This window comes from Ictidomys tridecemlineatus, chromosome 3 (assembly GCF_052094955.1).
Source record: "Ictidomys tridecemlineatus isolate mIctTri1 chromosome 3, mIctTri1.hap1, whole genome shotgun sequence".
Taxonomy (NCBI): Eukaryota; Metazoa; Chordata; class Mammalia; order Rodentia; family Sciuridae; genus Ictidomys; species Ictidomys tridecemlineatus.
This window is the reverse complement of record NC_135479.1, coordinates 147287731-147313638: the sequence shown is the minus strand read 5'-3', so window position 1 is coordinate 147313638 and position 25908 is coordinate 147287731. Positions and strand designations below refer to the sequence as shown.

Here is a 25908-nt window from a genome sequence, read left to right as displayed (position 1 = left end):
TATTATTAAAGAAAAGGAAGAAGAGGAAAAGGAATTTTGACATTTTAAAAATTTTGACAATGGTGGGGATCAAACCAAGGGTCTTAAATATGCTATGTAAGTTATTATCCTTTATAAAAGGAAAATATAAAATATTTTAGCTGATTTAGGCTTTGTGTAGCATTTGGTTTCTACTTTTCAACTGCACAGCCTATGGCATAACACATTTATACCAAATTCCATATTCAGATCATGATTTGCATTACTCTCCTTTATATTGAAAAAGAAACCAGAGCTAGGTCTTGTCAGTGAGGAAGTGAACTGGACAATACTCTAGCTGATGAAAAGTGCTTTAAAAATGCTTTTTCAAATTCCCTAGACTGCCTTCTAAAAGCACTCACTAACATTATTTTTTAATATCCTCTTTCAGAATATCTTGATTTCTAAACTATTTTTGAAATTTAGTTAAAATGAATAAAAAACGAGAGCTGTAGTTGTGTATTTATTATTATTTTAAAAATTTGGAACAAGATCAGAAACAGGGAATATAGATGATATGGTAATAAAATAAAGCAACAAAGTATAGTTTTTTGAAACCAATTTTTGCACTAAGGAAGAAACAGAGTGGAGACAATTAAACAAGCAAAAGAGACAGATAAAAAATAATGGACAATTATACACACATGCATATGAACACACACACGCCATTCCTCAAAAGCTCTGGAGTGATTGTGTAATCCAAGAATCCTAGTTCATAATTCATGTAAATGTGTTGCTGTGAAACTTATTTTTACTTTTCTCCATACATACATTGTTGAGACAGAATAATATCGTCAGTAAACTATATTTAAGGAACATTTCAGGAGCTGAATTTTCTTAAAAACAAAGCAAAACAAACAAAAAACACTGAAGAGTTTGTAAATCTCTTACTGTCTTTGTGAAGGTCTTAGATTTCACGATACCTATTTCCAAAGAGAAAACAGTAGAAGACTGCAGACAGTTGTAACCTAGAGTGAAGGAGCTGTCATTTTCTCACAGAATTCTTCTTTTTGGTACTGCTGTTCTCTATGTATTATTAATCTGTATTTATATTTAACTCCAGCTATTAGTCCGCCTCTCCCAGCCACCAAGCCATTTGCAACGAAGAGTAGAGGGAGACAAGGATTGCTATTCTTAGGTATTCCAGTGTGTGATGAAGGGGAGACAATTAAATAACACCATTTAGCATCTTTGAACATGACATAGATTGTTTTGGGTGGACAACTCAGAGCTGGTTAACATAAACTTTTCCCTCAAGAAAGTAAAAAGAATAGAGATACATTTTTGAAGTAGTTAATTAAGGCTTCAGCAATGAATGTGGGAAAATTACAGAGCCATAAAAACCCTCCAGTTCCAGTCAAGAGTAAATTTTCTCTGCAGTACTGTCACTGCTCATTTACTGCATCATGTTGACAATGTCTCATATTTCCACAAGGCTTTTATATAACCTATAAACAGGGACAGAAAGGTGAGGAACAGAGAGAACGGGGACAAAATCTGGACCTCCCACATTGTCACTTCCTTTCATTTTTCCATTAAAGGGTGAGATTGAAGGAGCATTTTAAGATGTTAATAATTGACACAGCAAGAGGAAAGCTGTGAAAACTGCCACTGCTTGCTCGCTCTTCCAAAAGATGAGTGTAATTCAGTCATAATGAAGGCTCTTTAATGTTCCTCCCACAAACCTTTTTCGATCAGGAAAGCCTGAGATCTGCAGGCAAGAAAAATAATCATATATAAGTTTTAAGCAGAAAAATTCAAAAGCTAATACTAAATTTTCCCCCATTTTTTGTTTCTGTATGTCAGCCTGTTGTTCATTATAGAACTAGCTTTCTGAGATTTTACTCAGAAAACCACAGATTAAATAATAAAGAAAATTCTACTAAAATGGAAAACATTTGCCAGTAAGTTGGTGATAATGTCAACTAAATCAGAAAGAATGAAGGTGAATCTCCTAATACTTACCTAGTGGACTTTTATGTGAATTATCTATACTGTGGCAAACAAAGGTATATCAGACATATACCTTTAGAGTCACAAGCAAATGATTTCCCTCTATTATTTGTAATATAGCCTTATTCTTGAATTCTTCTTGTATCTTGGATCCTTATTTTCCCTTTGCTCTGATTTTCTCCTTTTAAATTTAAATAAGACAGGATAAAATAAATTGCCTGTGCCTACAAAGGCTCTTCCCCAACTTTTTAAAAAAACTACTTCTGAAAATAAATTTGGAAACCATTTCTCTCCAAATTTGAGAACCCATTTTATCAAGAAAAGACAGATACCAACCTGATTACCTTCTTTTAAAAAGTATCTCTTTTCTATGACCTGTAAGACACAAATAAAGAGTCTGAGACTTTGCACACATATCTGGAAAAAGCCGCTAACTGTAATGGGTCAGTGATGGGACTAAAAGGAATGTATCCAAATTAAGGATTTCATTTAACAGATGTAGACATTTTGTACAATGAGTTAAAATCTAGTGCCAATGAGATCAGGATTGTGAAAGTATTTCCAGAAAGGCCTGTTTCATTCCAAAAAGCATGAGAGATCAAAACAATAAATGAACAAACAAACAACTAAATGACAGAATAAAATAAGATCCCTGCAATTTCTAGAGCATAGTAGGAAATCTGGCTCTAAGTTTCCTAGCTGTTGATCTCAAAAGGCATGGAACAGAATCCATAGTTAAAGCAAAGCACTTGCCCATTATAATAGTACAGCTATTCCTTAAAGAGGACATCTATGTGATGTGGTGAATTGCCATATGCCTATAGGAAATAGTGATAAATTCTGTATATCCTTAATGTAGACAGATGATAACAAAGATAGTTAATTAGCTTCCTTTATGGACTTCATTGGCTTCCTTAGTTCAGGGGTTCTGAACTGTCTGTATTTGATAAGTAGGAGAAATAAATTAAATCAGTGGCTGTATCTGCACAAATCTATCTCTACTATTGAAAAGAAACTCAAATATACGTTCTAATGTAATGAGCTTGAGAACACCATATTTTCAGATGATGAAAAACATTTTAAAAAAATAATGAAATATGTTCTAACACTTGAGAAACTGAAATAGTTGTAGAGGCAGTGCTATTTTCTTTACATAGAGCAGCTGTTATAAGGAAAGTTAATTAAATAAGAACACAGGTTACCTGGAGATGAGCTCTAATACATTCATAAAGAATTCCTCAGAATGAGAGTAGTGCATGTTCTTCCTGGCCTGTACTTTGACTGGCCTGAGAGCCAGATTATCCAGATTTTTTTTTTTTTAATCTTGGAGTCTATGTTTAGGTTATTTTAAGCCACAAGAGACCCAAAGCAAAGTTGCATTCATTGGCTCAGGGGTAAAACCGCTGGTTCTGGAACGGTGTATATCTCAAAATACTTGATGCCACAAAAATAAGGAACTGCTTCCTTTTCCTCTGTCCATCACATGACAGGAAAATATTACCATTCTAGAGTATTACTACTATCCAAGGAAGTCTGAAGAAGGAATTAGACTCCCTTTTGGAGAAGAAATCTTTTCATTAACTTCTGGAAGATTTGACATATAGGAAACTGGGTACAACTTTACTGCTAGATGCCTAGGATTTAGGCAACCATATCAGGCTGTAGAGGTCTGGTCAATCTCAAAATCTACATATATTTTGTTGAGATTTAGGCAACAAAGAGAGAAATGACACTTTTTGCTTTTGCTGATAGTTCTTTACCCCCAACTTGTAATGTCCTTTTCTTACTAAACCTTACTGTCTTAAGACAATCAAATTGTTTCTTCTTATTTAAAAATAAATGTTGCCGGACAACCTGGTTTATTCTAGTTTATAACTCATTAATTCTCTATATCTTCCTTTTTAATTTCAAAATTAATAATTTAAAATTTTAAATAATATGCTGTGGAACCATTCTGGGCCAGACACAGACATTTATAATGTTGCTCTTTGGGGACAGAATTTTTTATGAGATGGGTGCAGCGGATCTAAACCAAATGGAAATTTTTATGCTTTAGGTTTGAAAACAATGTGGAGAGAAAATCTGGTTCTTTGTAGTGTTCTCCAATGTTTTTCATGTTGTGGCATAATTAGAAAATGCTAATATTTGTACAGCACACCCCCTATCACCCAGACCTCCTGTCTGTAGGTTCTGGATGCTCTGAGAGCTGTGGCAATCAGTATCTGAACACATCTGTACCCTATTTACCACACGCCACTTAAGTTCTGAGTGAGGCAAAATTTTCCTAATGGGCTAATATTAAACACAGAGGGGAGTATGGTTTCTCTTCTGGTGACCTTGAAAAAAAGAAACAAATATTTGTTATGATCTCTAAATAGTTAAAAAAATTTTTTTCATAATGAAGACCTACAAGGAGGAAAATGTTTTTCTGAGGAGATTATACTTAAAAAGAAATATGATACAGAAGTTAATCTTTTTCAATGAGACATGCAGGAAAACATCCTGTTTCATTTTATTATCCAATGTCAACATTGGGCAAACAACTTAAACTTGATTAATGTTACATGCAATGCAGGTATTTGGTCTTGTGAAGGAAAGACCAGTATGCTGAGTCATCCTAAAGTTTCATTCTAGCTCAGTGACAATAAGATGACACCAGCAAAGAGTCAATAACCTGAAAGCAAAAGTTTCTATTCTGGAAATATTATGGAATCAAAAAAACAATGTAACCTTACAAAGTTAGAGTAACATTTAACTTAATGGAGAATACTAATAGCTCAAAAAGCAGAAAGAACTCAGGCTTGTACTGAGCAGAATCTTCTCAGTGCAGTGCCGTTTTTTTGGGGGGGGGCATGAGGAAGTAACAAAAAGAGTAGAAAATGAGTAAGCATAAATTGTCTCAAGGAGAGGAATTAGGTATGTTTTGAAAAACTCCACTTGAATCCAGTAGTTTTCACCCTCTGCTTAGAGAACACTGGTGATGGAATAAATACGTCAGCAGGCCTTGAGCAATTATATCAACAGATAAGAGAGGTCAAAATAGGTATTATTCAGGCTGTGAAGTTTGGGGTGAAGGAATAAAGGGACAAGGCATTCCACAAAGACTTTAAACTCTCAAATATATAAACTACGTTTAAAAATAACTTAATTGAAGCCATTACCTTATCAAAAAACCTACTGATCTTGACAGCATTGGAAGAACCTGCAGCTAAATACCGAGGATTTGTACAATCCTAGAAAACATAAGATCCACAAATAAAAGTTCATTAATTTGAATTTCCTGTTGCACATTTCTATACTAAATTATTAGGATACTCTAATAAAATATTCAAATAATTTTCAAATTATGATGCACAAAGCAAAAAGGAAGGTATCAAAGAGAAGGCTACTTACTCTTTGTCATTTAAACAATTTTGGAGTATAGGGAATCAATTCATCATTGATTCATAAAGGAAGACAGAACTGTTTACTAACAAAACAAACAAAAAATAAGATACTAATCAGGTACCTGTCTGCATTTGTCCTGAAAACCGGAAATAGATCCATTACAAACAGTCCTCATATTTTAGGACTAGGTACTCATTAGTGCTCAACTAAATACTATGCAGTTTATAAAACAGAATGAAACATTAAAATAAGGATTTAGAGAAGTACAGAATAAACAGAAGAGTTGTCAAGGATTTCTCCATCTTGTGGTAGGTCACAAAGATATACCCTTTTTGACATTAATAAATAAACATATTATTATTATTATTCAGTAGGATTCTTTAAAAAAGGGGTAAAATGGCACATTATATCATTACAGTAACTTATAAAGACCTTAAAAGACTTACTATCCTTCTCTTAGAATCTCAGTGTTATATATACTGTTTGTACTTGTTGCCATTGACATGCCACCTCAAAAGGCAGTGTACTTTGATGTTGACCTCAAATGCCACCTAAAACCAAACTATGAGGATATCATGTTGGCTCCTTTGCAAGGATATTTGTCTGTGCCCCTTGAAAAACTACTGCAATTACTTTTTTGTAATCTTTAGATCTACATGGTTCCTTTCTAATGAATTTAGTAACAATTACATATTTTATCTACACAGAACATTGCAAGGATCACATTTTAAATTTCAGCAAGAACTTATACTACATTCTCCAAAACCACAAAAAAGAAGAGACAACAACAATTTTCAAAGATCACAAAAGAGCAGGGAAATCAGGGGTCTCTGAAGCCAGCAAGTTCTATATTTGAAAATCTGTGCCAATATTTCTACACTGTAGAACAGGACCAGCGGCCCGCCAGTGTGGTAGACACATCGCCCAGGTTGGGGGAGGGGCAGAGCCGCCGAGCACCTGCAAGGTAGGCGGACCTGCGACCCAGCAGAACAGGCCCAGCAACCCGAGGAGGGATACAAAACATATCAAAAAACATTGTGCACCATGATCAAGTAGGATTCATTGCTGGGATGCAATGCTGGTTCAATATACGGAAATCAATAAATGTTATTCACCACATCAAAAGACTTAAAAATAAAAACCAAATGATCATCTCAATAGATGCAGAAAAAGCATTCGACAAAGTACAGCATACCTTTATGTTCAAAACTCTAGAAAAACTAGGGATAACAGGAACATACCTCAATATTGTAAAAGCAATCTATGCTAAGCCTTAGGCTAGCATTATTCTGAATGGAGAAAAATTGAAGGCATTCCCTCTAAAATCTGGAACAAGACAGGGATGCCCTCTCACCACTTCTGTTCAACATAGTTCTCGAAACACTGGCCAGAGCAATTAGACAGACGAAAGAAATTAAAGGCATAAAAATAGGAAAAGAAGAACTTAAATTATCACTATGTGCAGATGACATGATTCTATACCTAGCAGACCCAGAAGGGTCTACAAAGAAACTATTAGAGCTAATAAATGAATTCAGCAAAGTGGCAGGATATAAAATCAACACGCATAAATCAAAGGCATTCCTGTATGTCAGCGACAAATCCTCTGAAATGGAAATGAGGAAACCACTCCATTCACAATATCCTCAAAAAAAATAAAATACTTGGGAATCAACCTAACAAAAGGTGAAAGATTTATACAATGAAAACTACAGAACCCTAAAGAGAGAAATAGAAGAAGATCTTAGAAGATGGAAAAATATACCCTGTTCATGGATAGGCAGAACTAACATTATCAAAATGGCGATATTACCAAAAGTTCTCTACAGGTTTAATGCAATGCCAATCAAAATCCCAATGGCATTTCTTGTAGAAATAGATAAAGCAATTATGAAATTCATATGGAAAAACAAAAGACCCAGAATAGCAAAAACAACTCTAAGCAGGAAGTGTGAATCAGGCGGTATAGCGATACCAGACCTTAAACTATACTACAGAGCAATAGTAACAAAAACAGCATGGTACTGGTACCAAAACAGGCGGGTGGACCAATGGTACAGAATAGAGGACACAGAAACCAATCCACAAAACTACAACTATCTTATATTTGATAAAGGGGCTAAAAGCATGCAATGGAGAAAGGATAGCATCTTCAACAAATGGTGCTGGGAAAACTGGAAATCCATATGCAACAAAATAAAACTGAATCCCTTTCTCTCGCCATGCACAAAAGTTAACTCAAAATGGATCAAGGAGCTTGATATCAAATCAGAGACACGGCGTCTGATAGAAGAAAAAGTTGGCTACGATGTACATCCTGTGGGGTCGGGCTCCAAATTCCTCAATAGGACACCCATAGCACAAGAGTTAATAACTAGAATCAACAAATGGGACTTACTCAAACTAAAAAGTTTTTTCTCAGCAAAAGAAACAATAAGAGAGGTAAATAGAGAGCCTACATCCTGGGAACAAATCTTTACTCCTCACACTTCAGATAGAGCCCTAACATCCAGAGTATACAAAGAACTCAATAAATTAAACAATAAGAAAACTAATAACCCAATCAACAAATGGGCCAAGGACCTGAACAGACACTTCTCAGAGGAGGACATACAATCAATCAATAAGTACATGAAAAAATGCTCATCTCTAGCAGTCAGAGAAATGCAAATCAAAACCACCCTAAAATACCATCTCACTCCAGTAAGATTGGCAGCCATTATGAAGTCAAACAACAACAAGTGCTGGCAAGGATGTGGGGAAAAGGGTACACTTGTACATTGCTGGTGGGACTGCAAATTGGTGCAGCCAATTTGGAAAGCAGTATGGAGATTTTTTGGAAAGTTGGGAATGGAACCACCATTTGACCCAGCTATTCCCCTTCTTGGTCTATTCCCTAAAGACCTAATAAGAGCGTACTACAGGGACACTGCTACATCGATGTTCACAGCAGCACAATTCACAATAGCTAGACTGTGGAACCAACCTAGATGCCCTTTAATAGATGAATGGATAAAAAAATGTGGCATTTATACACAATGGAGTACTACTCTGCATTAAAAAATGACAAAAATCATAGAATTTGCAGGGAAATGGATGGCATTAGAACAGATTATGCTTAGTGAAGCTAGCCAATCCCTAAAAAACAAATGCCAAATGTTTTCTTTGATATAAGGAGACTAACTAAGAATAGAGTTGGGAGGAAGAGCATGAGAAGAAGATTAACATTAAACAGGGGTGAGAGGTGGCAGGGAAAAGAAAAGAGAAGGGAAATTGCATGGAAATGGAAGGAGACCCTCATGGTTATACAAAATTACATACAAGAAGAAGTGAGGGGAAAGGGGAAAAAAAAACCAAGGGGGAGAAATGAATTACAGTAGATGGGGTAGAGAGAGAAGATGGGAGGGGAGGGGATGGGGGATAGTAGAGGATAGGAAAGGCAGCAGAATACAAAAGACACTAGTATAGCAATATGTAAAACAGTGGATGTGTAACTGATGTGATGCTGCAATCTGTATACAGGGTAAAAATGGGAGTTCATAACCCACTTGAATCAAAGTGTGAAATATGATATGTCAAGAACTATGTAATGTTTTGAACAACCAAGAATAAAAATTAAAGGAAAAAAAATATTTCTACACCGTAAAATGCTGCTTAGGTGACTAAGCCTTTAATGTTGGGCTTACTCATTTGTGAAATGGGAATAATACTACTTATTCCATACAATTTTTGTGAAAATCAATGAGATAATCCAAGTCTCGCACATAGCAGGTACTGTAATATTAGTTCTCTTCCCCATTCTAAGAAAATGCTGATTGAATTTTCAGACACAAAAGCATCTAACACAATAAAGATAATTCTGTATATGGATTAGATGTGCTAAAACATCATCATTCACATTGTTATATTTGAAATAATGTTTGAGCACATTTCTACAGCTTTTGGGGCATAAAAATGAAAAATGTTAGACCTGAATTAGAAATGTTTTGCAAAATGAATATTGATTACCTAGCCATCAGAATGTCAAAGATACCAGAGATGATTATAAAATATAGATAAATTACTAAATACAAAACCCAAATCAAACAGTAAACAAACTACATCAAACCTTAATTCTAGGAACCCACAATTTCAAGTTGCCTAGAGAATCTAAATCCCTATGATTTTGGGTGAAAATATTAAGAGCTGAAAGAGCCATCTGTCATTGATCATGGATGAGGGCAAAGCTTGAAAATTAATAGCTCTAAATAGCTCATCTGAGCTTGAGAAAGGACTATTAAGTAGGGAAGATGTTTCAGTATGATCACTTTGAAATAAACACTTAATAGAAAAATTTGTACTAGACACAGTAAGTCTAACAAGATTTTATAAAAGTAAGTAATCTTCCACCATATAAACATTTAAATTATAAACAAGTTGCATTTACTCAGGCAGAACTTTAATTCTGCTTTTTGATGTATATATTTGTTATAGTCTCACTTTTCTTTAGTTTTAAGCAAATTCATATAATAACTGATGAACCAGCACTAATCCTAATATCGTTACATTAGTTTTTGAGGTCTTATATTTACTTGCTGAATCTTTTTGACTCCTTTTGTTTTGAAACTCTTCCACCCAACTTTTCTCATTTTTTGCTTCCTATATCCTGATCACTGTCTCTTCTCTTTTATGTTTTGTTTCTGAAGCTATACACTGATAAAAGCTAAAATCATGATGTAATTTAAATTCTTTGGAGACTATGTGAGCTGAAGTCCCACTATTTGCTTACCTTTACATCTTGCTAACAAATAAAGGTAGCCCTGCTTTTGTAAGGTAAGTAGGAATAACATACGTCTAGAAATCCATGGGCACTAGAAACAGATATATTCAGAAATAAATTAAATGTTATCACTGAAATAAAATAAGTATATTCAATGGTAAATTTCCCTTTGGAAATGATGTTTAAATGAAGTAACCCCAGAACTTCTTCAATGTGGATATTACATATCTCTAGAGTGCGAATCCTCTGGCAGCACTGACTACTTGAAGTAGTCACAATGAATATTCCATAGTGTCAGCTGAGAAAAATAAGGTATTTTCTATTGCATAGCAGAATGTAAAGAAACAATGGAATGGCAGGCAAGAGCTGACTCAGTTATGGGGACAGAGATGGGGTTAAATCAAGCAGTGTTCACAAATACTGATTCACAGAGCAAGAGCATCAGAATCACCTGAAGTATCTGTTGACATTACAGACTTGGGGGTGGGGGTGTACTGTACTCAGTGGTAAAGTGTATGCCTAGCATGTATCAGGCCCTGGCTTTGATCCCCAGTACCACTTAAAAAAGAAAGGCAAAATTAAAGCATCCTGGACTTACCACCAGATACTATGAACAAAAATCTCCAGCTATTTGGGCAGGTACTCAAAAATTTTTCACAGGTACTATTGGTAATATAAATATCCAGTCAGGTTTGAGTAACTATTGGTCCACATGATTTCCAAGAGTTATTTCAGCTCCAAAATTGTTAATATTAGTTGGAGGATAAATAAGTGAGAAAGGGCTTAACTGTAGACCATAGGCTGTGGAGTTGAGAACGCCTTACTTGACCTGTGTGATTTTGGCCTAGTTACCTCTTTCTCCTTCTTGTCTTCATGTTTAAGATGGGGATAGTAATATTATGTACTTCACAGTGTTGATGTGAAGATGATACATGTGAGATGATGTTTGTAAAGTACTAGAACAGGCACATAATAAGTACTCAACAAATGTTGGCCATTAGTATTATTAAACCACAACCACGGCATATCTGGAATGCAATGCACTCAGTGATTATGTTATAGAAATCCTACTTGTGAACAATGACAACCACAACTAAAGATGCTGGCCAGGATCCTTATCAGAGTAATGCTGACTGGCTTATAGGAGAACAGTTTCTTAGCCCTTTTAGCCCTCAGTTGTAATTAAACTAGCTATCTTAGGGGAGGACTCAATCCTCTTTATATGTGTGCATTTATATAAATTAGTCATTATGATGCACTCCTACTTTATAGTTTGCCCTTTAAAATAAATTTTGTTGTTTAAGCAGCTAGGAGGTTTTTCTAAAGCAAGAATAATCAAGCTAGTTTCATCTTCATCAATTTAATTATTTTGATTTTGGTTTGGTTTAAAAAATAGTACTCTCAATTGAAAGCTCATGATTATATTATTTATAGAAAAGTTTGAGCATTTCAACATATCAATATACCAGGCTAAAGTTGACTATGACCACCTAGTCTAGATATGTGGATTCCAATCTTGTCTACATTTTGGACTAGAACTCCAACAATCTGACTTCAAGTATAAAGCCTCTTTCACTAAAATATATGATTTGAAAATAAGTCTTTGATCTTGCCTTTACCTTGTAATCATACACATACATAAGTGAAAATACATACCAGATTAATCTCTTCTGCATTGAAATCTTCAGCTAGGAAAGCAGTCCTCGTTAAAACTTCATGACGCTTGGTTTCATGAATCTGGTCCAGTTTAGTGCCTATTACCAAAAGTGGGATCTGATTATCTGCAAACTGTTCCTGATCATAGTCCCTGTGATAAATAATAAGGAAGAGGTGAACAGAATTTACCTTCCCAATGCAGATGTGCAACATTTAAATACAAGTAATTTACACTATTTTCACTGATAATTGATTCCTGGCTCACCCATCATATATAAATTATTTTTTTTCCAATTTCTTCCATTTATTTGTTCATTTATCAATCCTTCATCATCATCTATAAAGGTCCAACTATTCATCTAACTATTCAACATTTGTTTTTGTATGTCTTTACAATAGTCTACTTGAACAACTGAGTGAGAGTGCTCATCAAGTATACCACAGTCATGTGACTTGACTTCCCCAAGGTCTGTCTTTTATGGCCAATGACTCAGAAATTTTTCATTGTAGAAGCAAAGAATGGATTCAGGGTAGAAGAATGTAGGAGCCTAACATGGTATTCAGGCCTCATGCCAGAGAGGAAGATGGCAAGCTCCTGGGTACTTTTTGGTGTATGCATAAGTTCTATATGTATCATGGATATTTCTATCTATAAATAAAGAAGAGATCACTTCAGGAAAGGAAGAAGTAGGGAAGCAAAAGGCTAGAATAAATTGAATGTAGGTGATGTCATAGCCCAAAGAAAGATCTATTAAACAAGAGGAAATGGTAGGAAATAACTGAAATGAAAATGAATAGTGAGAGCAAAAAATGTATTACCAAATAGCTATTTGTTCTGACATGAGATTATGGGAGACAAGGCAATCAGAATCATTTAGGGATAGTGGCCTTGGGCCACTGGCTATTACAACAATTTTTTCTCTATTTATCTAAAGGATAGGGTGATATAAATGATATTTTTGAAAGAAAGATAAAGTCCATTGTCAAATTAATTGAAAGTCTGTTCATAGAATTAAAAGACTTACAATTCTGATATGTTCAAGCTCAATATATAATACCAAAATCTGCTTTTGAAGAATTTAGGACAGGGGCTGGGGTTGTGGCACTTGCCTAGCATGTGTGAGGCACTGGATTTGATCCTCAACACCATATAAAAAAATAAAAAACAAATAAAATAAAGGCATTGTGTCCATCTATAAGTAAAAATATTTAAAAAGAATTTGACAGTAAATCAATATTGTATAATCCAATCAACAAAACCCAGCTGAGCATAGTTTCTTTTCTTTCTTTAATACCAATTTTCTTTCTTTTGAGCAATTAAATTGGGGTGGAGGGCAAAATTACTAAATCTTTATGCCCTTCACAATCAGCTTGGAACACAATTGTTTTCAACTACATAATCTTCCATCTCATTCAAAAATTATTCTTCTATTTACTGCATCAAAGCCAATAATAGCTAAAGTTTAAGGCCTTTAACTTTTCTTACCAGCATCAATCCTGATTTGGACATAATTTGAAACTGACATTTAACTTATTAGAAAAATTTCAGAGTGTCTGAGGAATTCACCAATTCTCATAAAAATTTTGTATATATTTTATCAAGTTTTTATTTTTTCTTTTTGCAGTAGTGGGGATGATTGAATCCAGAGCCTGTGCATGTCAGGCAAGAACTTCACCATTGAGCTACATGCCCAGGCAGATATCATCTTTGACACACATATATTTCTGTCACTTAAAGTATATGTAAAGCATATATATATGTGTGTGTGTGTGTGTGTGTGTGTGTGTGTGTATACGTGTATATATGTGTGTCTGTGTGTGTGTGTGTGTATATATATATATATATATATATATATTCTCTTATTTCTTTTTAGCTTTCCTTTTTTTCTTATTTTCTTTCATAAAATCCTAGTTCCAATTTGATCTTCAGTATTTTTTTTAAACCATTAAGTGAAAAAACTGATGGGAAATTTTGTTATTGGTATTCAAACAAAGCTGATAACTGCTTAGAATCAGTTTTCTCTCATTGTGTAGGTTCTTTCTTCACATTCTTGTTTCCTTTGCTGTGTAGGTACATTTTGATATCATAGGATAATCTTTTCAGCAAATGGTGCTGGAACAACTGGACATTCAAATGCAAAAATTAGCCTCAGACAAAACCTCACATCTTCTATAAAACTAACTTAAAGCAGATTACAAATGTAAATATAAACCCCAAACTATAAAACCTGCATAATCAAGGATTAGGCAGAGTTTTTACACATGATATCAAAACATAATCCAAAAAAAAAACCACTAAGAGATTAGATTTCATCAAAATGAAAACAAATGCTTTGTGAAAGACCTTATTAAGAAAATGAAAAGAACTGTGTATGGCGCATGCCTATAATCCTAGAGAGACTCAGAAGGCTGAGGCAGAAGGATTGCAGGTTCAAGGCCTGCCTCAACAATTAGTGAGACCCTCAGCAATTTAGCAGTACCCTGTCTCAAAATAAAAAATAAAAAGGACTGGGGTGTAGCTCAGGGATAAAGTGCCCTGGGTTCAATCCCCAGGAGAGAGAGAAAGAGAGAGACACACACACACACACACACACACACACACACAAAGAGTGAATGAGAATGAAAAGATAATCTATATACTAGGAGAAAATTTGCAAATCAAATCAAAAATGATTGTTATAACATTTCAAACCAGCTGTAAAGTAATTCCAAGCTTACCCATTTGTCACTAAAACTCCAGTTGGCACCAAATCTCTATTGAGAGCTTCCAAAGACCAACGATACAAGTTTTGGGATGACTTCTTATTTGTTAAGTCATGTACTAAAATAATACCTAAAATAATCAGAGATAATAATCTTAGTATTGTAAACAACTCTTCTTCATATTGCAATTGACAAAATTAAGCTTAGTAAGTCCAAACATTATGTGGTTTAATCAATCTAATATTATAGTATGACTAACAATCTCAACAATCTCAAAACAATTTAAAAAAATTTCTCTACAAATACTTAGAAATAATTAGCTATAAAACTGTCAGTTATATAATGAAAAAAATTCTAGAAGGGCTGGCAAAATATCTTTAAATATTTCTAATGTCTTTCCTATTTTGCATTCAACACTTCCTGAGTGCCTACTCTATGTCTGGTCCTACTTGCAGAACCACTTTATCAATCAAGAGCATCAAAACTAAAGTATAATTAGAAACTATATTCATTCAAAGTTACATTATTTCTGCACTGTATATAGTCCTGCAACAGATATCAGTACAAACATATTACTTACACTCACTAAAACTACAATAAGAATGTAGTAAAGTGGTATTGATTTAATTTGCACAAACAATTTTCCTTAGCAGACAAAATGCAGCCCTAAAGATATTTGGGCTTGATCAACTTGACACTTTCTAGTTCTTGGAATTAATGGTTAGCTATGTAAGCTTGCTACCTATAAGAGATTTAGTTAATAGACAAAAGAAATATGCCACCAGGAAAGAGTAGGAAGAGATAATCAAGCATATAAATAGTATAAAATATCTAACTTTTGAGACATTGAGAAAAATAACGAAATGTAATACGGTTCAGACATATAATTAAACTGAATCAATTAAGATCCTAGACAGAAAGGCAAAGTAGGTAATTAATAAGATAAAGATAAAAGAAGAAAGGCTTTAATGCTTAGTCTCTTGTGGTCAAAACTACAGGTTTTAAAATTCCCAATCCTTTCCTATATTAGCCTGATTCTACTGTGAAAAGAGAATGCAAAATTAATGATTTGTCCATCTTTGAATATGGGATACATCAACTTGAAAAATAAGGACAGAAGAAGCAGAATTAATTGGCTTCTCTAGTTTTTCAGCTGTCTGTATGACTAAGGTGCTTGTATAGTAGATTTGTTCCAACCAGCTCAGACAAACCTGTACTTCTGCTGTCTTGAGCAAATACAGATCTGACACTTGCCCGCTATCTAACTGTCCTCACAGAGGTTCTCACAGGCATCAAGAACACAGAGAAAAAAAAACAAAAAAGAACTACTATTAGAATTAGGAATATAGTTAATGTTTATTTAGCACTTATGTGTCAGATTTTTAAATTATGTTATCTAGTTTAATTTTTGGAACAATCCTATGAAGTATTATCATATATTTCTATACCTGAGGAAATGAGGCTCAGAGAGGCTGAGTAACTAGCCTTAGGTAGGTAGGGTAGCCAGAATTTGACAAGGACTCCATGAACTGCAATTATGTCCTTTATTACACACCTCCATCTGAAAGTCTGCTTCTAAAACTTGAATATTTATAACTGGATGAAACTTCTGCATCCCTAAAAACACCCTCAGGCAGCTCTTTAAAATTACATAGGTCTCTCTCTAAGGGGCAGATGAAAGAAATCTGCATCTCTGGATATCTGGCTTAAGACCATAGGATTCCAATCAACTGACTAGAGAAACAGCATTCCCAGGGACAGTGTTTTGAAAGTTCTGTTTTATGTCAAGTACCCAAAATAAAATTTTAATTCTCAATATTTTGTTTATGTCAATAATATAAATAGGACTTAGACAAAGCAGATGTTTACTCTTCTGAATCACATGGTTAGAATCTAGAAACATAAGTAGAAATGTAATATGAATATTTAAGTCAAAAGTGGAATTTTAAATCTTTCTCAAATTAAGTTGAGTCTGGCATGCCATTAGCATTTCATATAAGGTATTATATATTCACAGACCATTAAAATGGGGTAAAAATAAAAGACGCTTTACCATTCACAGAGTTGTAGAATACTGCTCTTGTGCTTTTCACACTGCTGGCACTGCCCACAGAGCCTCCAACATCCCATAATTCTATATAGTAGGTCCTCTCTTCTGGGGTTCCTTCTTTGTAGTCATGAACCTAACAAATTAATAAATTAAAATAACTATTATAGCCACTGAACAAACTAGTAGGCACCTCATTCAGTTTAAAGCACTGGACATTTCATTTCAGCATGTCCTTCTCAAATCACCACCGTCTGTCTTTCAAGCACACTCTGTCAAATACTTCAATTCTAATAGTCTTTGACCCCAGAAGATCCTAAGGTTAATTGATTCTAAAATCTGTCACAGATCCCTCTTCTACTTCCAGCTTTAATTCTTTCCTAACTAAGCATAAATTCCATGATCTATCCTTACAGTTACTTCTTTGTCTTCCTCTCACATTGTATTCTGACAAAATCCCATTGCTGGTTATTTCCCCTATTCCATGTCTATGACCCAGCTACCTAAATGTAGAGCTTAGAAAAATTCACATTCAAGCTGACTGAATTCAAGTATGCCTTTGGAACTGCCCTTCTATCAATCTTGTGGTCCATTTACCCTTTTCTTCTCCCAGGTAACTATTTCATATTTTCCCTTCTTTTTTGAACTTCAAATAACTCTTCCCATACTCAATAAGAGCTACTATACTCGCTTGCTATGATGGAATCAGGTTTTAAAAAAGTACTTCTACAACTTGCTCTTCTCATCTCTATCTACCTCTCTGCATGTGCACCTATATCATCTGCTCTCCCTTCCACTATTCTTGTAGAAGATCATATCCCTATGAATAAATCCTAAATCCTCCTCTGTGCATGAAATCCTATCCCCACTTTCTTGCTTAAAGATGTAGTTATACCAATTCTCCCCTTTCTCTCCAATTTTTTCTTTTCTGGATAATTCACACCAGCATAACATACCATTTTTCTTTTCTCTTTCTTTCTCTTTCATTCCCTCCCTCCTTATCTTCCTCCCCCTCCCCCCATACTGGGGATTGAACCTAGGGGTTTCTCTACCACTGAGCTATATCCCCAGCCCTTTTTCTTTTGAGACAGAGTCTCACTAAGTTTCTCAAACTGTTCTTGAACTTGTTATCCCCCTGCCTCAGTCTCTTGAGTAGCTGGGATTCCAGGTATGTGCCACCACACCCAGCAATTTTTCCAATCTTCCAAAATAACCTTTTGACTTCAAGACCTCCTCCAACTACCATGCTACTTTTCCAAGCCTTTTCACAGAATAACCTTCTAAAGAGTGTCTATTCTCAACTCTTTTTCTCACTCTCTTTTGAATTCATGCCTATGTAAAACTTTTGCCCCATTATCCTACTGAACTATTCCTGGTCAAGGTTAACCATGGCTAACTCCAAAGGTTAAGTGACAGTTTTTATTACATTCCACCATTTGATACAACTAATCATTCCTGTGTTTTGCGATACTACTTAAAGCTTCCAGGCTATTACACCCTTCTGGTTTTCTTCCCACCTTCCTGGTTAATTCTTCTTAGTCTCCATTTGGTTCTCCCTATCTGACCTACAATTGTTGAAATATTCTTTAGCCTCTTATCTTCTCTATCAACATTCATTTTCTTGGCAATTTCATCTACTCTTATGATCTTAAATGTCATCTTTATGTTGATGAATTTCAAGTTTATATTCATCTGGGAACTTCAGACTACCAATTTCACCAAACTATAATCTGGGCGTCTAAAAGACAATTCAAATTTAACATATCCAAAAATAATTTCCCAATCTCATTCCCAAACTTACTTCTCTTGCAGTTTTCTGTTTCAGAAAAAGGCAATTTCATCTTTCCAATTTGGGCCACAAACTTAAGAATGAATGATCTTTGACTCCTTTCATACTGTGCATCTGATTTGTCAGTAAATCCCGTTGCTTTGACTTTAAAAATATGTCCCAGATCTATTCATTATTCACCACATCCTCTATTATCACTCAGGTCAAAGTCTCTATTCATCTCTTTGCCTGAGCTAATGTACTGTATCCTGACCTATATCTCCACTAGAGGTATCTCGCCCATCCCCCATTTGTTTTCCACACAGTAGAGGAATCCTTTAAAAAGTCAAATTTAGATCATATTACCCTTCTGCACAAAACTCTCTAATGACTTTTTCACTCACAGTAAACTCCTAAGTTTCTTTCTCATGATTTAGACTTTTAATGCCTATTTAACCACTCAGAAACAAATTCTGACATATGGTGCCAAATTAAAGTGTGGTGGTTCAGGAGTACATATCAGAATCTTCCAAGAATTTTTTAATTTAAAAATATATATGCTAGACTTACTGAATTAGGATCATTGGGGTGAGTCCTAAGAAGGCATATTTTGAATAATTCTCCAAATAGTTCTGCTGTAACTCTCTAGTTAAGAATGTCTTATTTTATTTTATTTTATTTATTTATTTTTTAGAATTTTAATTTTTAATTTTAATTTTTTAGTTTTCGGTGGACACAACATCTTTGTTTGTATGTGGTGCTGAGGATCGAACCTGGGCCGCACGCATGCCAGGCGAGCGCGCTACCACTTGAGCCACATCCCCAGCCCCAGAATGTCTTATTTTAGGACTGGGGTTATGGCTCAGCAGTAGAGCGCTCGCCTCGCACGTGCAAGGCCCTGGGTTCAATCCTCAGCATCAAATATAAATAAATAAAACAAAGTTAAAAAAAAAGAAACTTTATTTAAAAAAAAAGAATGGCTTATTTTATAGAATGGAACCTTTCTATTATCAGGGGGCCTAGATTCTACTTTTTGATTGCAATGGATCTGTGGTATATTTTGCTTCAGTTTCTTTGTATATATAATGAAGGAGTTGTATTATATGATTTCTAAAGAATCCACTAGCTTTGAATAATAAAAAAAGACAACTTAGGAGTTAAAATAGACTAAAACTCACATATTCAATAGAATACTTTCTACTTTTACTTTATTCACAGTTTTTTGGTCTGAATTATGTTGGCCAAGGAAAAGCTTAAGTAAATGTAGTACTCTAAAGACAGCCACATTGACACTAAGAAAACCAGAATCAGACTGATGCCAAAGACAATATTGGACAGGAAAACATGAGAATAGCAAAAATGTAGTTGGGGACCATTTTGGATAATAAAAATTAATCTTGTATTCTGAAATAAAAGGTATTTTATTTTGCTATATGGCAATGTGATAACGTTGATCCTGCCAAATAATCAATAGAAAGGATACATTATGTGAGTTCTGTTTAAGGAAACAGAAATATATAACACATTTTAGAAAGATTTCTAAGAAAAACAATTGAAGGTAATACATGATGGTATAAGGAATAAGTTATAGAAGAGCTTAGCTACTTCCATAAAGTTTTTCTGATCTTGCCTCCCTCCTCCACAAACCAATCTGGACAGGTTAGCTCCTCCTTCTGTTTGCTTCCATAACACCCTATATATTTCTATCTTTTCACTGACCACACTGTCTTGTCTCGTGATCTCTCATCTTTTAGAGTCAAAGCTTGAGAGCAGAAACCATGTATTATTCATCTTTGTAGCCCTAGAAAATAGCATAATTCCTAGCACATAAAAGAGGCTTAGACATGTTTGTTCAGTAAATGAATAAATTTCAGATATTTCAGCCTTCAAGGTATTATTACATTTAGTTTATTAGTTTACCGTACTTTGATTCTTTTTAAGCACATCTCTGAGAATTAACTAAATCAGAACCACCAGAAACTTTGTTAAAAAAAAAAAAAAACAGGATTTCTGAAGTTTCTAAGATGGGGCTCATCAGCAATCTACATTTTTTTTTTAATATTTTTTTTATTGGTTGTTCAAAACATTACAAAGCTCATGATATATCATCTTTCATACATTTGACTCAATTGGGTTATGAACTCCCATTTTTACCCCAAATACAAATTGCAGAATCACATCGGTTACACACTCACATTTTTACATAATGGCTTATTAGTGACTGTTGTATTCTGCTACCTTTCCTATCCCCTACTATGCCCCCTCCCCTCCCCTCCCATCATCCCTCTCTACCTCATCTGCTGTTGTTCAATTCTCTCCCTTGTTCCCCCCCTTTCCCCTCACAACCTCTTCTATGTAATTTTGTGTAACATTGAGGGTCTCCTACCATTTCCATATGCTTTCCCTTCTCTCTCCCTTTCTCTCCCCCCACTCGTCTTTGTTTAATGTTAATCTTTTCCTAATGCTCTTCCTCCCTGTTCTGTTCTTAGTTGCTCTCTTTATATCAAAGAAGATATTTGACATTTTTTTAAAGGATTGGCTAGCTTCGCTTAGCATAATCTGCTCTAATGCCATCCATTTCCCTGCAAATTCTATGATTTTGTCATTTTTTAGTGCTGCATACTACTCCATTGCCACATTTTTTTATCCATTCATCTATTGAAGGGCATCTAGGTTGGTTCCACAGTCTAGCTATTGTGAATTGTGCCGCTATGATCATTGATGTGGCAGTATCCCTATAGTATGCTCTTTTAAGATCCTCAGGGAATAGTACGAGGAGGGCGATAGCTGGGTCAAATGGTGGATCCATTCCTAGCTTTCCCAGGTATCTCCATACTGTTTTCCAAATTGGCCTTACCAATTTGCAATTCCTCCAGCAGTGTACAAGTGTACCCTTTTCCCCACATCCTCGCCAACACTTATTGTTGTTTGACTTCATAATGGCTGCCAATCTTACTGGAGTGAGATGGTATCTTAGGGTGGTTTTGATTTGCATTTCTCTGACTGCTAGAGATGGTGAGCATTTTTTCATGTACTTGTTGATTGATTGTATGTCCTCCTCTGTGAAGTGTCTGTTCAGGTCCTTGGCCCATTTGTTGATTGGGTTATTTGTTACCTTATTGTTTAATTTTTTGAGTTCTTTGTATATTCTGGATATTAGGGCTCTATCTGAAGTGTGAGGGGTAAAAATTTGTTCCCAGGATGTAGGCTCTCTATTTACATCTCTTATTGTTTCTCTTGCTGAGAAAAAACTTTTTAGTTTAAGTAAGTCCCATTTGTTTATTCTTGTTTCTCTTGCTGAGAAAAAACTTTTTAGTTTAAGTAAGTTCCATTTGTTTATTCTTGTTATTAACACTTGTGCTATGGGCATCCTATTAAGGAATTTGGAGCCCGACCCCACAGTATGTAGATCGTAGCCAACTTTTTCTTATATCAGATGCAGTGTCTCTGATTTGATATCTAGCTCCTTGATCCATTTTGAGTTAACTTTTGTGCATGGCGAGAGAAAGGGATTCAGTTTCATTTTGTTGCATATGGATTTCCAATTTTCCCAGCACCATTTGTTGAAGATGCTATCCTTCCTCCATTGCATGCTTTTAGCCCCTTTATCAAATATAAGAAAGTTGTAATTTTGTGGATTGGTTTCTGTGTCCTCTATTCTGTAACATTGGTCCACCTGCCTGCTTTGGTACCAGTACCACGTTGTTTTTGTTACTATTGCTTTGTAGTACAGTTTGAGGTCTGGTATCGCTTTACCTCCAGATTCACACTTCCTGCTTAGAATTGCTTTTGCAATTCTATATGAATTTCATGATTGCTTTATCTATTTCTACAAGAAATGCCGTTGGGATTTTAATTGGCATCGCATTAAACCTGTAGAGAACTTTGGGTAATATCACCATTTTGATGATGTTATTCTGCCTATCCATGAACAGGGTACATTTTTCCATCTTCTAAGATCTTCTTCTATCTCTCTCTTTAGGGTTCTGTAGTTTTCATTGTATAAATCTTTCACCTCTTTTGTTAGGTTGATTCCCAAGTATTTTATTTTCTTTGAGGATATTGTGAATGCAGTAGTTTTCCTCATTTCCATTTCAGAAGTTTTGATGCTGATATACAGGAATGCCTTTGATTTATGCATGTTGATTTTATATCCTGCCACTTTGCTGAATTCATTTATTAACTCTAGCAGTTTCTTTGTAGACCCTTTTGAGTCTGTTAAATATATTATCATGTCATCTGCAAATAGCAATAATTTAAGTTCTTCTTTTCCTATTTTTATGCCTTTAATTTCTTTTGTCTGTCTAATTGCTCTGGCTAGTATTTCAAGAACTAAATTGAATAGAAGTGGTGATAGAGGGGATCCCTGTCTTGTTCCAGATTTTAGAGGGAATGCCTTCAGTTTTTCTCCATTTAGGATGATGCTAGCCTGAGGTTTAGCATATATAGCTTTTACAATGTTGAGGTAAGTTCCTGTTATCCCTAGTTTTTCTAGTGTTTTGAACATAAAGGGATGCTGTACTTTGTCAAATGCTTTTTCTGCATCTATCAAGATGATCATATGGTTCTTGTCTTTAAGTCTATTGATGTGGTGAATAGTATTTATTGATTTCTGTATATTGAACCAGCCTTGCATCCCAGTAATGAATCCTACTTGATCATGGTGCACAATTTTTTTGATATGCTTTTGTATTCGATTCGCCAGGATTTTATTGACAATTTTTGCATCCATGTTCATTAGAGATATTGGTCTGTGGTTTTCTTTCTTTGAAGTGTCTTTGTCTGGTTTCGAGATCAGGGTGATGTTGGCCTCATAGAATGAATTTGGAAGAGCTCCCTCTTTTTCTATTTCTTGAAATAGCTTGAAAAGTATTGGTATTAATTCTTTGAAGGTTTTGTAAAAGTCCGCTGTATACCCATCCGGTCCAGGGCTTTTTTTGGTTGGTAGTCTTTTGATGGCTTCTTCAATTTCTTTCTTTGTTATTGGTCTGTTTATATTGTGTGTGTCTTCCTGACTCAATCTGGGCAGATCGTATGACTTAAGAAATTTATCGATATCTTCACTATCTTCTATTTTATTGGAATATAGGGTTTCAAAATACTTTCTAATTATCTTCTGTATTTCTGTAGTGTCTGTTGTGATATTGCCTTTTTCATCCCGTATGTTAGTAATTTGAGTTCTCTCTCTTCTTCTGTTCGTTAGCATGGCTAAGGGCCTGTCGATCTTATTTATTTTTTCAAAGAACCAACTTTTAGTTTTTTCAATGGTTTTTTTTTTGTTTCAATTTCGTTGAATTCTGCTCTAATTTTAATTATTTCTTGTCTTCTACTACATTTGCTGTTGTTTTGTTCTTCCTTTTCTAGGTTTTTGACGTGTAGTGTGAGTTCATTTATTTGTTGGTTTTTTCTTTTTTTGAGGAAAGAACTCCATGAAATGAGTTTCCCTCTTAAAACTGCTTTCATTGTGTCCCATAGATTCCAGTATGTTGTGTCTGAATTGTCGTTTATCTCTAAGAATTTTTTTTATCTCCTCCCTTTATGTCTTCTGTAACTCATTGATCATTCAGTAACATATTGTTCATTTTCCATGTGATGTAGGATTTTTCCTTCCTTCTTTTATCATTGATTTCCAGTTTCATTCCATTATGATCAGATATGGTGCATGGTATTATCTCCACGCCTTTATATTTACTAAGAGTTGCCCTATGGCATAATATATGATCTGTCTTTGAGTAGGATTCATGTGCTGCTGAGAAGAACATGTATCCACTTGATGATGGTTGATATATTCTATATATGTTGGTTAAGTCTAGGTTATTGATTGTGCTATTGAGTTCAATAGTTTCTTTATTCAGCTTTTGTCTAGAGGATCTGTCTAATGGCGAGAGCGGTGTGTTGAAGTCACTCATAATTATTGTGTTGTGGACTATTTGACTCTTGAATTTGAGGAGAGTTTGTTTTATGAACACTGCAGCTCCATTGTTTGGTGCATACAAATTGATAATTGTTATGTCTTGTTAGTGGATGGTTCCTTTTAACAGTATATAGTGTCCATCTTCATCCCTTTTGATTAACTTAGGTTTGAAGTTGATTTTATTCGATATGAGTATGGACACTCCTGCTTGCTTCCGAGGGCCATGTGAGTGGTATGATTTTTCCCAACCTTTTACCTTCAGCCTGTGTATGTCTTTTCCTATCATATGAGTCTCCTGAAGGCAGCATATTGTTGGATTCGTTTTTTTGATCCAGGTTACTAGCCTATGTCTCTTGATTGGTGAGTTTAGGCCATTAACATTTAAGGTTACAATTGAAATATGATTTGTATTTCCAGTCATGCTTCTTTATTTATTTATTTTAGTTTGGCTAGTTTTTACTTTTTGGTTATTTTCTTCCCCCTTTACTGAGATACCTTCCTGCTGTTAGTTTGGGGCACTATTTTTCAATTCCTCTTCTTGTAGTATTTTGCTCAAAATGCTTTGCAGTGCTGGTTTTCTGGCTGCGAATTCTTTTAGCTTTTGTTTATCGTGAAAGATTTTAATTTCATTGTCAAATCTGAAGCTTAATTTTGCTGGATACAGTATTCTTGGTTGGAATCCATTATTTTTCAGCGTTTGAAATACATTGTTCCAGGATCTTCTCGCTTTCAAAGTCTGTGATGAAAAATCAGTCGTTAACCTAATTGGTTTATCCCTGAATGTAATCTGCCTCCTTTCTCTCATAGCTTTTAATATTCTCTCCTTGTTCTGTATGTTGGCTATCTTCATAATTATATGTCTTAGAGTTGGTCTATTATGGTTTTGAATGTTTGGGGTCCTGTAGGCTTCCAGGATTTGGCAATCCATTCCATCTTTCATCTCTGGGAAGTTTTCTAGAATTATTTCATTTAATAGGTTGTCCATTCCTTTGGTTTGATTCTCTATGCCTTCTTCTATCCTGATGACTGTCAAATTTGTTTTTTTTATGACATTCCATATCTCTTGAATAGATTGCTTGTGGGATTTAAGCATCTTTTCTGTGTTGACTATATTCTTTTCAAGTTGATAAACTTTGTCTTCATTATCTGATGTTCTGACATCTACTTGATCTAGTCTATTTGTAATATTCTCGTTTGGGTTTTTAATTTGGTTTATAGTTTCCTGCATTTCTAGCATTACTGTTTGATTTTTTTTAAGATCTCTATCTCCTGGTAAAGCTCGTTCTTTGCCCTTTGAATTTGTTTGTTTAATTCATTTTCAAAATATACTTTTATTGCTTGGACTTGCTGTCTCATGTCTTCTCTAATATTCCTTTCCATCTGAGTTAGGTATGCCTTGAGTTCTTTCCCTATCCCTGTTTCTGATGCTTCTAGGTCCTCCTGTAGATTTAAGTTGTCCTGCATTGTTTGTACTCCTTTTTTTTCCCTTGTTTTTTCATGATGTTCACACTACTTTCCAGCTCTATTTGATTGCTGTGTTTCTGCTCTCTTCTATGAATTTGTTTTGGTTTTGTATATCTCTGTTGTCTCTCCTTTGTGTTGGTAGACTATGCCTGCTAAAGTGGATTCTGCTGGGAAGGAATTCCAATGGCCGAGCTCCAGTCACGTCACCTCTCTGCTATGGTGGGCCCCAGGCTCCTTGC

The 25908-nt window shown here is 34.9% G+C and overlaps 1 protein-coding gene across 2 annotated transcripts in view; it reads right to left on the bottom strand.

Annotated features, from left to right (window-relative positions):
- Window positions 1–468: 468 nt before the first annotated feature.
- Rabl3 (RAB, member of RAS oncogene family like 3) overlaps window positions 469–25908 on the bottom strand; it is a 48965-nt gene continuing 23525 nt past the window's right edge. The window contains exons 3-8 of one of the 2 annotated variants that reach the window (XM_005327638.5): window positions 16530–16659; window positions 14492–14606; window positions 11774–11924; window positions 5133–5204; window positions 2308–2346; window positions 469–1729 (exon numbers count right to left, since the gene is read on the bottom strand). In XM_005327638.5, coding sequence (XP_005327695.1) covers window positions 1664–1729; window positions 2308–2346; window positions 5133–5204; window positions 11774–11924; window positions 14492–14606; window positions 16530–16659 — 573 coding nt within the window. In that variant the 3' untranslated portion in view covers window positions 469–1663. The remainder of the gene's footprint in view (window positions 1730–2307; window positions 2347–5132; window positions 5205–11773; window positions 11925–14491; window positions 14607–16529; window positions 16660–25908) is intronic. The other variant, XM_040270300.2, reaches the window with a different exon arrangement.